This window comes from Mycteria americana, chromosome 1, assembly GCF_035582795.1.
Source record: "Mycteria americana isolate JAX WOST 10 ecotype Jacksonville Zoo and Gardens chromosome 1, USCA_MyAme_1.0, whole genome shotgun sequence".
NCBI classification, from domain to species: Eukaryota; Metazoa; Chordata; class Aves; order Ciconiiformes; family Ciconiidae; genus Mycteria; species Mycteria americana.
The window spans coordinates 643,250-658,265 of record NC_134365.1 but is presented as its reverse complement, the minus strand read 5'-3'; the positions used below and the strand labels follow the sequence as shown (position 1 = coordinate 658,265).

At 75.3% G+C, this 15,016-nt stretch overlaps 2 protein-coding genes across 2 annotated transcripts; both read right to left on the bottom strand.

Moving 5' to 3' along the window:
* Positions 1-50: 50 nt before the first annotated feature.
* TYMP (thymidine phosphorylase) lies at positions 51-7,457 on the bottom strand. Its single transcript, XM_075491491.1, is given in 14 exon segments — positions 51-844; positions 1,482-1,577; positions 1,580-1,863; positions 1,906-2,047; positions 2,163-2,303; positions 3,041-3,271; positions 3,878-4,040; positions 4,130-4,248; positions 4,353-4,482; positions 5,254-5,352; positions 5,428-5,630; positions 6,112-6,532; positions 6,751-7,086; positions 7,311-7,457. Coding segments are annotated over 14 exon segments (3,279 nt in total). The 3' UTR covers positions 51-77.
* Positions 7,458-7,489: 32 nt separating this feature from the next.
* Positions 7,490-9,332, bottom strand: CIMAP1B (ciliary microtubule associated protein 1B). The gene is made up of 6 exons (XM_075508431.1): positions 9,224-9,332; positions 8,916-9,119; positions 8,734-8,835; positions 8,308-8,429; positions 7,687-7,827; positions 7,490-7,567 (listed from the first exon to the last, which is right to left on the bottom strand). Exons 1-6 carry the CDS (start codon positions 9,330-9,332, stop codon positions 7,490-7,492), a joined length of 756 nt encoding a protein of 251 aa, XP_075364546.1.
* Between the last annotated feature and the right edge of the window lie 5,684 nt (positions 9,333-15,016).

The window sequence follows — 15,016 nt, the reverse complement described above, 5'->3', positions numbered from 1 at the left end:
CGGCGCCGGGGGTCCCCCCGCCCGCCCACCCGGAGCCGCAGGAGGCGTGGGGGGGGGCGCGGGCGCCTTTATTGCCCTCAGTCGAGGAGCGGCTCGTAGGTCTCCATGTGCCGGCGGACGCTGCGGGCGATCTGGTCGGCCGTCTTGCCGCGCCCGTAGTAGTCGAGGAAGAGCCCGTCGGGGCCCAGCAGGTAGATGAGCACGGTGTGGTCCACGATGTAGTCGCCGTCCTCGTCCTTGGGGCCGGGGCTGGCGTAGACGCGGTAGGCGCCGCCCGCCGCCCGCACCTCCTCGGGGCTGCCGGTCAGCCCCAGCAGCCGCGGGTGGAAGTCGCGGACGTAGCGGCCCACCGCCGCCACGTCGTCGCGCTCGGGGTCGACGGTGATGAAGAGGGGCTGGACGGGAGGCAGGCCCGGCTCCCGCTCCAGCAGCGCCACGGCCCGGCTCAGCTTCTCCAGCTCCTCGGGGCAGACGTCGGGGCAGTGGGTGAAGCCGAAGTAGAGCAGCACCCACTGCCCGCGGAAGTCGGCCTTGCGCCGCGGCCGCCCGGCCTGGTCCAGCAGCCGGAAGTCGCCCTGCCCCAGCGCCAGCGCCCGCAGCTCCGCCCGCCGCCGCGCCCGCCGCCGCCGCTCCTTCTCCTCCCGCAGGTACAGCCAGGCCGCCCCGGCCGCCCCCGCCGCCGCCGCCGCCACCGCCGCCCGCCGCCACGGCGACAGCCGCCCCGGACCCGCCGGCCCCGCCGCCCGCAGGCCTCGCCGGGGGGCCGGGCAGAGCGGGGGGCAGCGGGGCGGGCGGCAGCGGGGCAGCAGGCAGCGGGCGGGCAGCAGCGCCTGGAACATGGCGGCTGTGGGGGGGGAGGGGGAGCGGGGCTGGGGGAGGGGGAGGGGAAGGGCTCTCCTGCGCCCTGCCCCCGCGACCCCTCGCCCCAGCCCCCCAGGTGCCCTTTGACCCCACTCCTCCTGCCACCCTTTGACCCCTCCCCCCCCTCCTGCCGCCCTTTGACCTCTCACCCCCTCCTTCTGCCACCCTTTGACCCCTCCCCCCTCCTCCTGCTACCCTTTGACCCCTCACCCCTCCTGCTGCCCTTTGACCCCTTACCCTGCTCCTCCTGCCACCCTTTGACCCCTCACCCCCTCCTTCTGCTGCCCTTTGACCCCTCCCCCTGTCCTGCTGCCCTTTGACCCCTCGACCTGCTGCCCTCTGACCCCAGCTCTGCCCCACTCGCTGCCCTCTGACCGCCCCACGCTCCTTGCTGCCCTTTGACCTCTTGGCCCTGCCCCCAAGGTGCCACTTGACCCCCAACCCCGCCCCTCCTGCTGCCCTCTGACCCCCAGCCCTGCCCCACCCAGAGCCCTCTGACCCCTCACCCCACCTCGGCCCACTCCTCCTGCCGCCCTTTGACTCCCCCAGCTCTCTCCCCCCCCGCTGCGCCTTCACCTCGCCCCACCGCGACCACCGGTGCCCTCTGCCCCCCCGCTGACCTTTGCCCTCTGACCCCGAGCCCCGTCCCGTCTGCACCGCTCGCCGCGCCGGCCAGCCCGGAAGCGGAAGTAGCGGGGCAGGAGGGGGCGGAGCCAGCGCATGCGGAATGAGCACACCCCGCCCCCCTCATCCCGGCGAAAGGCGGCTGTGCGCCTGCGCGTGCCGCCGCGCCTCCGCCAGGGGGCGCCGTCCCGCGCCCGGTAGGACCCCGGCCGTGACCCCGCGCAGGCGCGGGCAGGATCCGCGCAGCCGCAGACAGGAGCGGACAGGGTCCGCGCAGGCGCAGGCAGGGCCCGGGCAGGGTCCGCGCAGGCGCAGGCAGGGCCGGGCGGGAGCGGGCAGGGCCCGGGCAGGAGGCGGCCGCCCACGCCCGGGCCGCGGCTTCACTGCCCGTCCCCGCGGCGGGGGGGGCCCGGGGCGGGCGGCCCGGCGGGCAGGATGGCCTCGGCCAGGCGGGGCGGGGCGGCGCGGGCGGGGCCCGGGGCCAGGCGCAGGGCGGCCTGCAGAGCCCGCCGGCCCGGCCCGCCCAGGCCGCCGTCGTGGTGCAGCCGCAGCCAGGGCTCGCCTGCGGGCAGGGCCGGCCGTGGGCAGGGGGGCGGCGGGGGGGGGGGACCCTCGTCCCGGCCGCCTCCCGCCCCGCCCCGGCCGCCGCCGCCGCCCCCCCCCCCCCCCCCCGTTACCTTCCTGCAGACGCTGCCCCGCGGCCACCAGCAGCTCGGCGCCCACGCGGGGGTTGACGGGGTCCCCGGCCCGCGCCCGGCCGGCCCCCAGGTCGTGCAGGACGCGGGCCAGCGGCAGCGCCTCCACCCGCTGCACCCAGCCTGGGCCGGGGCCCGTCAGGGGCTGGGGGGCGGGGAGCCCCGGGGGGCTGGGGCTGGGGCGTGCGGGGGGCCCGGGGCCCGGGGGTGTGGGGAATAACCCAGGGGAGCCCTGAGCATCCCGGGGGGTGGGGGGGTCGGGGGGGAGGGTGGGGGGCACAGGCCGGAGGGCGCAGGGACCCCGGGGGAGCCCCCGGCCCCCCAGAGGGGGAGGGGGAGGGGGCGGCTGTGCGGGCAGTGGGGTGTTTGGGGAGAGGGGCGTGGGGGCAGGGGCAAGGGCAAGGTGTGGGTGGGTGCCCCCCTGTCCCCTCAGTCCCCCTTGTCCCCCCATCCCCCTGTCCCCTTGTCCACCAGTCTTGTCCCCCCGTCTCCTTGTCCCCCAGTCCCCTTGTCTGCCCATCCCCCTGTCCCCTCGTCCCCTTGTCCCCTTTACCCCCCCATCCCCTCGTCCCCCCGTCCCCTTGTCCCCCCAGTCCCCGTGTCCCTCAGTCCCTCAGTCCCCCAGTCCCCCCGTCCCCCTGTCCCCTCGTCCCCTTGTCCCCCAAGTCCCCCAGTCCCCCCATCCCCTCGTCCCCCAAGTCTCCCCGTCCCCTCGTCTCCCCGTCCCCTTGTCCCCCCAGTCCCCGTGTCCCTCGGTCCCCTCGTCCCCCTCGTCCCCCCATCCCCCAGTCCCCCCGTCCCCTCATCCCCCCGTCCCCCCGTCTCCCATCCCCCCGTCCCCCCGTCCCCCGTCCCCTCACCTCCGCGCAGCGCGGGCAGCTCCTCGCAGACGCTCGCCTGCCCCAGGACCTGGCGGCGCTGGGGGGGGGTCCCGGCGCAGAGGCGGCGGGCGGTGGCGGGGGGCACCCCCTGCGCCCCCAGCATGGCCTCGAAGGTGCGCAGCGCCGAGCCGTCGTCCAGCGCCCGGCACAGCCGCTCCCGGCCCCGCTCGGCCGCCGCGGCCAGCCCGCACTGCCACAGCAGCAGCCCGCCTGCGGGGCCGGGCGCCGTGGGACCCCCGCCCCGGGACCCCCGCTGCCCCCCCCCGCACCTCCCGCCCGGGGCTCGGGGGGTGGGGGAGCGGGGGGTGAGGCGCCCGGGCAGGGGGGCGAGGGGGACGGGGGCCGGGACCCCGGGGCGCGCGGGCAGGGGGCCGGGGCCGGGCTGCCCGGGGGGAGCGCGGGGACGGACCCCGAGGCTGGGGGGCTGCGGGGCGGGGGACTGGCGTGTGCGGGCCCGGGCCGTGCCCACCCCGTGTCCCCCTGTCCCTGTGTCCCCCTGCCCTGTGTCCCCATGTCCCTGTGCCCACCCTGTCCCGTGCCCCCATGTCCTTGTGTCACCCTGTCCCCGTGTCCCCGTGTCTCCATGTCCCCCTGTCCCTCTGTCCCCCTGTCCCTCTGTCCCTGTGTCCCCCTGTCCCCATGCCCACCCCATCCCCTGTCCCTTTGTCCCTCTGTCCCTGTGTTTCACTGTCCCCATGTCCCCCTGTCCCCGTGCCCACCCCATCCCCTTTCCCTGTGTCCCCGTGTCCCCCTGTCCCCGTGTTTCCCTGTCCCCATGTCCCCCTGTCCCCGTGTCCCCCTGTCCCCGTGGCTGACCCAGGGTGGTGACCAGCTCCCGCAGGTCGGGGGGGCCCCCCCCCTCCAGGCACTCCAGGGCTTCCAGCACCTCCAGCGAGTTGCCCACGCAGCGGCCCAGCGGCTCGTCCATGCGGCTCAGCACGGCGGCCGTGCGGATGCCCAGCCGCTCGCCCACCGCCACCTGCGCGGGCAGGGCGGGCAGGGCGGGGGGGTGCCCCGGCGCCCGCCGTCCCGGGGCAGAGGGGGTCGCGCGGGGGGCCGGGGGCTCACCAGGCTCCGGGCCAGCTCCCGCGCGCTCTCCTGCGTGGGGTACAGGGCCGCGCTCCCGAACTTGACGTCCAGCACCAGCGCCGAGAGCTGCTCCGCCGCCTTCTTGCTCAGGATGGAGGCTGGGGCCGGGGCAGCCTCGCTGGGGCCCGCTGCCCTCGCCCCGCTGCGTGCCCCCCGGCCGCGCGGGGACCCGGGGTGCCCCCTCCCCGGCCCCCCCCCGTACCCGTGATGAGGGGCAGGCTGTCCACGGTGGCGGTGACGTCCCGCAGGCCGTACAGCACCCGGTCGGCCGGTGCCAGCTCCTCGCTCTGCCCCACGATGCAGCAGCCCACCCGCTCCAGGATGCTCTGCATCTGCGGGACGGCGGCGCGCTGCCTCGCGTCGGCACCGTGCGTCCCCTCGGCATCCCGCGTCCCCTCGGCATCCCGCGTCCCCTCGGCATCCCACGTCCCCTCGGCACCGCACGTCCCCCTCGGCACCGCACGTCCCCCTCGGCATCCCGCGTCCCCTCGGCATCCCGCGTCCCCTCGGCATCCCACGTCCCCTCGGCACCGCACGTCCCCCTCGGCACCGCACGTCCCCCTCGGCATCCCGCGTCCCCTCGGCATCCCGCGTCCCCTCGGCATCCCACGTCCCCTCGGCATCCCGCGTCCCCTCGGCACCGCACGTCCCCTCGGCATCACGCGTCCCCTCGGCACCACGTCCCCTTGCCATCCCACGTCCCCTCAGCATCACGCATCCCCTCGGCATCCTGCGTCCCCCTCGGCATCCCATGTCCCCTTGCCATCCCGTGTCCCCTTGCCATCCCACGTCCCCTCAGCATCACGCATCCCCTCAGCATCACGCATCCCCTCAGCACTGCGTGTCCCCTCGGCACCCCACGTCCCCTCGGCACCACACGTCCCCTTGCCATCCTGCATCCCCTCGGCACCCCACGTCCCCTCAGCATCGCACGTCCCCCTTGGCATCCCGTGTCCCCTCGGCATCCCGCACCCCATCGTCATCCCGCGTCCCCTCGGCATCCTGCACCCCGTCGGCACCCTGCGTCCCATCGCCATCCCCCGTCCCACCACACCCCCGGTGCAGGGTGTCGGTGCGGCGGTGGCCGTGTCCCCGTCCCTCACCTCCTCGGGGCTCTGGGAGACGCGGAAGCCGGGGATGGCCTCCAGCTTGTCCAGCGTGCCCCCGGTGTGGCCCAGGCCCCGGCCGCTGATCATGGGCACCTGCGGGCGCGGGGCGGGGGGTCGCGGGGGGCACGGGGACCCCCGCCGGCCCCGTGGGCCCGTCCCCCCGCTCACCTTGCAGCCGCAGGCGGCCAGGGCGGGGGCCAGCGCCAGGCTGACCTTGTCCCCCACGCCGCCCGTCGAGTGCTTGTCCACCAGCCGCCCCCGCCAGGCCGGGGGCCAGGCCAGCGCCCGCCCCGAGGCCGCCATGGCCCGCGTCAGGGCCAGCGTCTCCGCCGCGTCCATGCCCCGCAGCCGGATGGCCATCAGCATGGCGCCTGGGGGGCAGGGGGGTGGGCGGGGCGGTCCCCCCCGGGACCCCCACCCCAGGGCCCCCGCAGCCCCCGGCTCCGACGGCCCCGTCCCACCCCGAGGGTCTCTCTCTCGTCCCCCCAGGGTCACCCCCGGCCGCGTCCCGGGGCTGGCCGTGCTGTCCCGCCCGCCGCCCTCTGCTGGGCCGCCCCCCGCTGCCGGGGACCCCCACCCTGCCCCGGCCACGTCCCCCGCCCCGTGTCCCGCTGCGCCGGCCTGTGCCGTGTCCCCGTGCCAGGTCCCCCGGCGATGTCCCCCCCCGGCCCCGTCCTGGCCGTGCCTCTTCTGTGTTCCCCACCGCGTCCCCGTGCCACGGCCCGCGCCGTGCCCCCGGCCGCGTCCCCTGCCACGTCCCCCCCCCCGCCACGACAGCGCTTCTGCCTCCCCTCCGTCCCCGTCCCCTCGGCGTGTCCCGGGGCTGCGTCCCCCGCCCCGCCGAGCGCCCACCGATCTGGCCCTGCTGCGCGGTGCCCGCCGTCACGCCGCGCACGAAGCTCTGGATCTCCTCCTCCTCCAGCCGCTCGCCATCCCGCTTCTTGCGGATGAGGTCCGGGAGGGAGGCCTGGGCGGCCATCCCCGACCCCGCTCGGCCGGCACCCGCGTGGATCCTGCCCAGCCTGGCCCCGTGCCCGCGGCGAGGAGGCGTCTCCGGCGCTGGACTCTGTCCCCGGGGCGGCGAGCGAGGCAGGGAGAGGCCGGGGCGGGTGGGTGGCGGGACTGGGCCCCCCGGCCCCCCATTCCCCGCGGGACAGCCCCGGGCGATGCCCGAGGGCTCTGCACGGCCGCCCCTGCCCCGCACCCGCACGGCTCTCGGCATCCGCACCCGTGGGACCCACGGGACCCACTGCTCCCGCAGCACCCGCGGTACCTGCAGCACCCACGGGTCCCACGGCACCTACGGTACCTGCAGCACCCATGGCACCCGCAGCACCCATGGCACCTGCAGCACCCATGGTACAGGCAGCACCCATGGCACCCATGGCACCTGCAGCACCCACGGTGCCCTCAGCACGGGGGGTGTCCGTCCCACGGCACTTTGCTGACGAGTGCCCCCTCCCCGGCCGGTGCCCCCCGTGCCACCCGCACCCCAAGGTCCTGCGTGGGGTCCGGGTGACCACGTGTGTCCCCCAGCCACTGGGGTGGCCCCGGCCCCAGGGGCCCGGGCGGGCGCCTGCCGGGGGGCGGAGGGCTCTGGTGCCGCGGAGGGGGCCGAGTGCCCGGCGTGGGGCCCGTGGCCGGAGTCAGGCCCGGGCGGCAGCGGGACGGGCGCAGCGGGGGTCCCCAGGGGGGGTGCGGGCGCTGGTCCTGGCGCAGCCGCGGGGCCGTGGCATGGGGGGCACGGCCAGCACCCGGCGTGGCGTGGGGAGCGGCACCGGCCCTGCCCCGGCCGAGGCTCGCTGCCGTCCTCTGTCCTTTGCCCGGCTGGGACGGGGAGCGGGACGGGGAGCACCCGTGGCAGACGCCCCGCTGCTCGGGGGTGACGGCCGGGCAGGCGGGGACGGGACGGGGACGGGGATGGGACGGGATGGGACGGGGCTGGAGCAGGGACAGGGCTGGTACCCGTGCGGGCAGCGCGTCCTCCACCCCTGGCATGCACCACCCTGGCCGTGGGGCCGTGGGGCCGTGGGGCCAGAGCTCAGCCCTGCCTCCCCCTCCGTGGCCTCGCCAGGGTCCCCTCCAGGAGAAAGGGGCACGGGCTGGGAAGGGGGCGGCTGGCGGGGGGCAACCCAGGGCGCAGCAGGACGAGCGACTCTGGCTGCAGACATCAATCTCTTGGCACCGGTCGCCTCCATCGCCCGCGGCCCCGCGGCGGCCCCGCGCCCCCCTACTCGGGCACGTCCACGATGAGGGGAGCCAGGTAGTCCGAGTGCCGGATCCCGAAGGTCAGCCCCTGCTGCCGGCCCTGCCGGGTGGGAGAGACAGCGGCGGTGGGGGACGGGGGTCTCGGGGCTCCTGGCCCCCCCCCCCCCCCCCCGCCAGCACCCCCTGCCCGCGCCGGCGGGACCCCCGCCACCCCCTCACCTTCTCGGGGCTGTAGGCGCCGGGCCCGGGCTTGGCGGTGGTGTCCCCGGGGAGGGGGTTGCGGGCCAGCATGCTGTACTGCGGTGCCCGCCGCTTGTAGACGTCGGCGTCCACCACGCGGTAGCTGCAGGGCCCCGGCGTCTGCGGGCAGAGGGTGCGGAGACGCGGCCCCCGGACCCTCGGTACCCCAGCACCCAGCCCCTGGCCCCCAGCTCCTTGGTACCCCGGCCCCTTGGTACCCCAGCCCCTCGGTACCCCGGCCCCTCGGTACCCCAGCCCCTCCGGACTCCGGACCCTCGGTACCCCAGCACCCAGCACCCAGCCCCTTGGTACCCCAGCCCCTCTGTACCCCGGCCCCTCGGTACCCCGGACCCTCGGTACCCCAGCACCCAGCGCCCAGCCCCTCCGTACCCCAGCCCCTTGGTACCCTGGCCCCTCCGGACCCTCGGTACCCCAGCCCCTCCAGACCCCGGCCCCTCGGTACCCCAGCCCTTGGTGCCCCAGCCCCTCCAGATCCTCGGTACCCCAGCCCCTCCATACCCCAGCCCCTTGTCCCCCCAGCCCCTTGGTACCCTGGCCCCTCGGTACCCCGGCCCCCAGCCCCCGGCCCCCCAGCCCCACCTTGCACAGGTCCTCGTAGAAGGCGCCGACGTTGCTGCGCCCTGGTATGGAGTAGTTGGGGGCCGAGCTCTTGCTCACCACGCGGGGCCCCAGCATGGGGGGCAGCCGGTAGGCAGCGGGGCCTGGGGGCAATGGGGCTCAGCCAGGCCCTGCCGGGGGGCTGGGGGGCAGTGGGGCAGGGAAGGGTACCCCCCTTGGGGAGGTGGGGAGGGAGGGGGCAGCTCGGGGATGGTGGGGGGCCCAGACTGGGGATGGGTGGGGGGCTCAGCCCGGGGGTGCTGGGGGTCCCAGCCCAGGGGTGATGGGGGGCTCAGCCTGGGGGTGATGGGGGTCCCAGCCCAGGGATGATGGGGGTCCTATCCTGGGGATGATGGGGGTCCCAGCCCGGGGATGATGGGGGCCCAGCCCGGTCCCCGTCCCTCCTACCTGGCGTCTGGTGGCTGCTGCCCTGCCTGGCGCGGGAGCGGAGGGCGCAGGCGGGCGCGGAAGGGAAGGCGACGCCGCCGGCCCTCTCCGGGGAGTAGCAGCCTGGGGGGAGCGGGGGGCTGGCCATGGGCACGGCCGGGGGGTCCCCGGCCCCGCCACCCCCCCGGGGCTCCCGGCCTCACCTGGCCCGGGCGTGCGCATGGGCGTCAGGTCGCGGGGGCGGCCGTAGATGGAGAAAGCGGGGGTCCCGTCCTTGCCCTTGGCAGTGGTCCCGGGGGGCAGCAGGTACGCCGGTCCCGGGGAGCGCTCCTCCTGCCACCCGCCCGCGCGCACCCCGAAGCTGAAGGCGGGGGCGCGGCTGCGGGAGGGGTCGTGCCGGTGGTAGCCTGCGGGCAAGGGGCTCGGTGGGGTGCGGCATCCCCGGCCCACGGGCTCCCCGGCACCCCGCGGGCACCGTGGCCGCCCCCGGCCCCCTGTGGCCCCGACTCACCGACGTTGGTGGGGAGCCCGTACTTGGGCCCAGGGCTGCCGTAGAGAGCCGCGATGGGGCCCCGGGGACGGTGGGGCCTCCAGCTGCCCACCCAGGTGTTGGCCGACATGGCGGGCCCTGCCAGGAGCGAGCACGGCCCCTCAGCCCCGACCCCCCCACCCCGGCCCTGCCGCCCTCCGGTGCCGGCCGCGGGGTCCCCTCGGAGAGGGACGAGGGTCCACAGCTGGGCGCCAGTGGCCGTCCGCAGGCGAGCAGCCACCAACGTGGCGGCAGCGGCAGTGCCTGGGGGGCTCTGCACCACCCCCCCACAACGGCTGGGGGGCTCTGCACCCCGGCACCCCCTGCTCAGCGCCCCAGGGACGACGGTCCCGACAGCCCCAGGGAAGAAACCCCCGGACCCCATGGGTGCAGCCTCCGGGACCCCAGGGATGCAGCCCCCCACACCCCAGGGATGCAGCCCCCAGGACCCCAGGGATGCAGCCCCCAACACCCCAGGGATGCAGCCCCTGGGACCCTATGGGTGCAGCCCCCAACACCCCAGGGATGCAGCCCCCAACACCCCATGGGTGCAACCTCCGGGACCCCAGGGATGCAGCCCCCAACACCCCAGGGATGCAGCCCCCAAGGACCCCATGGATGCAGCCCCCAACACCCCAGGGATGCAGCCCCCCACACCCCAGGGATGCAGCCCCCAGGACCCCAGGGATGCAGCCCCCAACACCCCAGGGATGCAGCCCCCCACACCCCAGGGATGCAGCCCCCAAGGACCCCATGGATGCAGCCCCCAACACCCCAGGGATGCAGCCCCCCACACCCCAGGGATGCAGCCCCCAGGACCCCAGGGATGCAGCCCCCAACACCCCAGGGATGCAGCCCCCCACACCCCAGGGATGCAGCCCCCAAGGACCCCATGGATGCAGCCCCCAACACCCCAGGGATGCAGCCCCCAACACCCCAGGGATGCAGCCCCCAGGACCCCAGGGATGCAGCCCCCAGGACCCCAGGGATGCAGCCCCTGGGACCCCATGGGTGCAGCCCCCAACACCCCAGGGATGCAGCCCCGGGACCCCAGGGATGCAGCCCCCAACACCCCAGGGATGCAGCCCCCAACACCCCAGGGATGCAGCCCCCCACACCCCAGGGATGCAGCCCCCAAGGACCCCATGGATGCAGCCCCTGGGACCCCATGGGTGCAGCCCCCAACACCCCAGGGATGCAGCCCCCAACACCCCAGGGATGCAGCCCCCAGGACCCCAGGGATGCAGCCCCCAACACCCCAGGGATGCAGCCCCTGGGACCCCATGGGTGCAGCCCCCAACACCCCAGGGATGCAGCCCCGGGACCCCAGGGATGCAGCCCCCAACACCCCAGGGATGCAGCCCCCAACACCCCATGGGTGCAGCCCCCCACACCCCATGGATGCAGCCCCCGGACCCCATGGATGCAGCCCCCAACACCCGCGGGCGGTCCCGGCGGTCCCGGCGGTGCCGGTGGGGCTGAGGCCCCTTACCCTGAGCAGCGCCGAGCTCTGGGGTTCTCCTCCCCAGTTACTATGGCACCCGCACAACAAACTGCGCTGGGCAGCCCGCGAGCGGGATGGGGACACGGGGACACGGGGACACGGGGACAGGGACGCGCAGGCGGGGCACGGGGGGGGCGCAGGCAGCCACGGGCATGGGGCTGCCCCACCGCAGGAGTCGTCCGTTAGGAGAGACTGGTCCTGGGGGCACGGGGGTCCCACAGGGCCACAGGGGGTCTGCGGGGTTGGGGGGGTTTGCTGGGGGCCATGGGGGTCCCACGGGGCCATGGGGGGGCCATGGGGGGGCCATGGGGGGGCCATAGGGGTCCTAGAGGAGCCACCGAGGTTCCACAAGAGCTGTGGGGGACCCCAGAGGGGCCACGGGATCCCGCTGTGACCACGGGGACCCTCTTGGGTCCATGGGGGTCCCACGTGGGTCACAGGTTCTCCCTAAGGCCGTGGGGGACCCTTGGGGATCACAGGGGTCCCACGCGGGCCAGGGGATCCCTCTGGGACTGCCGGAGCCCCGCGGGGTGTGGGGGTCTCCCAGAGGCCGGGGGGGGCCCGGGGGGGGTGCGGGGGTCCCATGGGGTGCGGTGCAGTTACGCCGGCAGAAGTCCTCCCTGCCCACCCCACCCCACCCCACCGCACGCCCCCCTCGCCCCGGGCTGGCCCCCGCACACCCCGGGCGGGTGCTGGCGCGGTGCTGTTCCCGGTGCGGGCAGCCCGGCACGGGGAGAAGCACCCGGAGCTCGGGGTGCCGGGGCTGCGCGGGGGGTCCCTGCCCGGACGGGCGAGAGGGCTCCTGGGGCTCCCTCGCCCCACGGACCCCCCGGGACGGAGGGCGGGGGCTGCCCAGCTCCGTCGCGGGACGGAGGGCGGGGGTTTTCCGCGGACGGGGTGCCGGTGGCAGGGGTCCCCCGAGCCCGGCTGCAGCCCCGGCCGCTCGCCCCGGCGATGTTTCGGGGCTCCCTGGCGCCGAGGCCGAGCCCCGAGAGCGATCGGCTCTGCCTGGCGCCGAACCGGCCGCGGGCCCGGGCCTGGGGCGCAGGGAAAGCGCCGGGCAGCCGGGCTGGGGGGGACCGCAGCCCTGCCCAAGGGGCTCAGCACCCAGCCGTGGGGCTCAGCACCCAGCTGTGGGGCTCAGCACGGAGCCGTGGGGCTCAGCACCCAGCCGTGGGGCTCAGCACCCAGCTGTGGGGCTCAGCACCCGGCTGTGGGGTTCAGCACCCGGCTGTGGGGCTCAGCACCCGGCTGTGGGTTCGGCACCGAGCTGTGGGTCTCAGCACCCATCTGTGGGGCTCAGCACCCACCTGAGGGGTTCAGCACCCGGCTGTGGGGCTCAGCACCCACCTGAGGGGTTCAGCACCCAGCCGTGGGGCTCAGCACCCAGCTGTGGGGCTCAGCACCCAGCTGTGGGGTTCAGCACCCGGCTGTGGGGCTCAGCACCCGGCTGTGGGGCTCAGCACCCGGCTGTGGGTTCGGCACCGAGCTGTGGGTCTCAGCACCCATCTGTGGGGCTCAGCACCCACCTGAGGGGTTCAGCACCCGGCTGAGGGGTTCAGCACCCGGCTGTGGGGCTCAGCACCCACCTGAGGGGTTCAGCACCCAGCCGTGGGGCTCAGCACCCAGCTGTGGGTTCGGCACCGAGCTGTGGGTCTCAGCACCCAGCTGTGGGGCTCAGCACCCGGCTGTGGGGTTCAGCACCCAGCCGTGGGGCTCAGCACCCGGCTGTGGGTCTCAGCACCCAGCTGTGGGGCTCAGCACCCGGCTGTGGGGTTCAGCACCCAGCCGTGGGGCTCAGCACCCACCTGAGGGGTTCAGCACCCAGCCGTGGGTTCGGCACCCAGCTGCGGGGGTCAGCACCCAGCCGTGGGGCTCAGCACCCAGCCGTGGGGCTCAGCACGCGGCCTTTGGCACTGCCGTGCAGCCGGGGGGCAGCCGGTTGTACCGGCGAGGCCCTGGCGGGGCAGGGTCCCCTCCCCGCAGAGCAGACGCGGGCAGCGCCCGGAGTCCGGAGCGGGGCAGCGGGGACGCGTGGGAGAGGGGGGAGGACACGGGGGGGACGCGGGGGGGAACCCCCGGGTGGGCCAGGATGGGGTCCCTGAAAGTGGTGACGGAGGGGGAGGGGAGAGCGAGGGATGGAGGAGGCAGGGATGGGGGGGGTGAACGGGGGATGGGGGGGGTGAGCCGGGGATGGGGGGGGTGAACGGGGGATGGGGGGGGTGAGCCGGGGATGGGGGGGGCTGAGCCGGGGATGAGGGCGGTGAACGGGGGATGGGGGGGGTGAACTGGGAATGTGGGGGGGTGAACTGGGGATGCGGGGGGGCAACCGGGGATGGGGGGGGGGGGAACCAGGGATGGGGGGGGCGAGCAGCCACCTCTGGGTCTCAGCTGGGTCACGGAAGCGGCCTGGCCCCGGCCTGGCGAAAGCGGGGGGGGGACACGGCCCAGGCCACGGAGGCGGCGGGGCGGGGGCGGGGGACGCCCCGGGTTGGGATGGGCCCCGGCCCCGCCGGCCACGCCACGGCCCGCGCCTCCGTGGGCGGGGAGCTGGGCCCGGGCCGCCGTGGCCGGGGGGGCCGGGGGGGCCGGGGGGGGCAGGGCTGCTGCGGAACGTCCCCCCCAAACCCACGAGAGGCGGAGGGAGCAGCCCAGGCAAGCTATGGGCGGTCGTGCTGGCTGCCGGACGGTGCCTACGCAGCACACGCGGGCTCCTACGCAACGTGTATAGGTGCCTACGCAACATACACAAGTGCCTACACAACATATACGGGCACCTACACAACACACACGGGCTCCTATGCAACATATATAGGTGCCTACACAACATACATGGGCACCTACACAACATATATGGGCGCCTACACAGCACATATGGGTGCCTACACAGCCTATACAGCTGCCTACACAGCCTATATGGGTGCCTATACAGCCTACACAGGTGCCTACACAGCCTATACGGGTGCCTATACGGGTGCCCACATAGCCTATACAGGTGCCTATACAGCATATACGGGCAGCCACGGGCATGGGGTGATGGGGTGGGGGGTGATAGAGATGGGGGTGATGAGATAAAGGGGTGATGGATGTGGGGGGTGATGGATGTGGGGGGTGATGGAGTTGGGGGGTGATGGAGGTGGGGGGTGATAGAGGTGGGGGTGATGGAGATAAAGGGGTGATGGAGATAAAGGGGTGATGGAGGTGGGGGGGTGATAGAGATGGGGTGATGGAGATAAAGGGGTGATGGAGGTGGGGGGTGATGGAGATGATAAAGGGGTGATGGAGGTGGGGGTGACGGAGGCAGGAGGGGGTGTGCCGGGGGTTGAGAGGGCTCGGGGCAACTCGCTGCCCCCCCCCCGCCCAGGGTTCAAGTTGTGGCACGACTGCCCCTGCGGCCGCAGGTTCCCCTTCCTCTGCCAGCACCAGCTCTGAGGGGCGACCGGTCCCGCTGCGGCCCGGGGGTGCCCCCGCGCCCCCCGCCCTGCCGCCCCCGCGCCCCTCCCTGCCCGCCGCCCCGCTGGGGCCCCCCGGCCCTGCCAGGCTGCGTCCCGCCGGGCCCCCGCACGCCCGGTGGGCACTAAACCGTGGCTTGAGCGCCCAGCACCCACCCGCGCCCGTCGTCCTTCTCCCGCGGGCGCAGGCAGTGCCACCGCCGAAGTCACTCGCGCCCCACAAGGCCGGTGCCCAGCCCCATGGCTGGGGACACCTCCTGCCCTGGGGACACCTCCTGCCCTGGGGACATGTCCTGCCTTGGGACACCTCCTGCCCTGGGGACATGTCCTCCCTTGGGGCACCTCCTGCCTTGGGACACCTCCTGCCTTGGGGACATCTCCTGCCTTGGGACACCTCCTGCCCTGGGGACACGTCCTGCCCTGGGAACATGTCCTGCCTTGGGACACCTCCTGCCCTAGGGACACATCCTGCCCTGGGGACATGTCCTGCCCTGGGAACATGTCCTGCCTTGGGACACCTCCTGCTTTGGGACACGTCCTGCCCTAGGGACACCTCCTGCCCTGGGGACATGTCCTGCCTTGGGACACCTCCTGCCTTGGGGACACCCTCTGCCCCGGGGCACGTCCTGCTGGGGACACCTCCTGCCTTGGGACATGTCCCGCTGGGGACACCTCCTGCTTTGGGGACACCCCCTGCCCCGGGGACACCCCCTCCAGCCCGTGGCGGGGCGGCCGCGGGGGGACCCGCCGGCTCCTCCTTCATTTTGACCGTAAAATGGAGGAAAAGCTGGAGAAAACCGGGGCGGGGCGGGGGGGGCT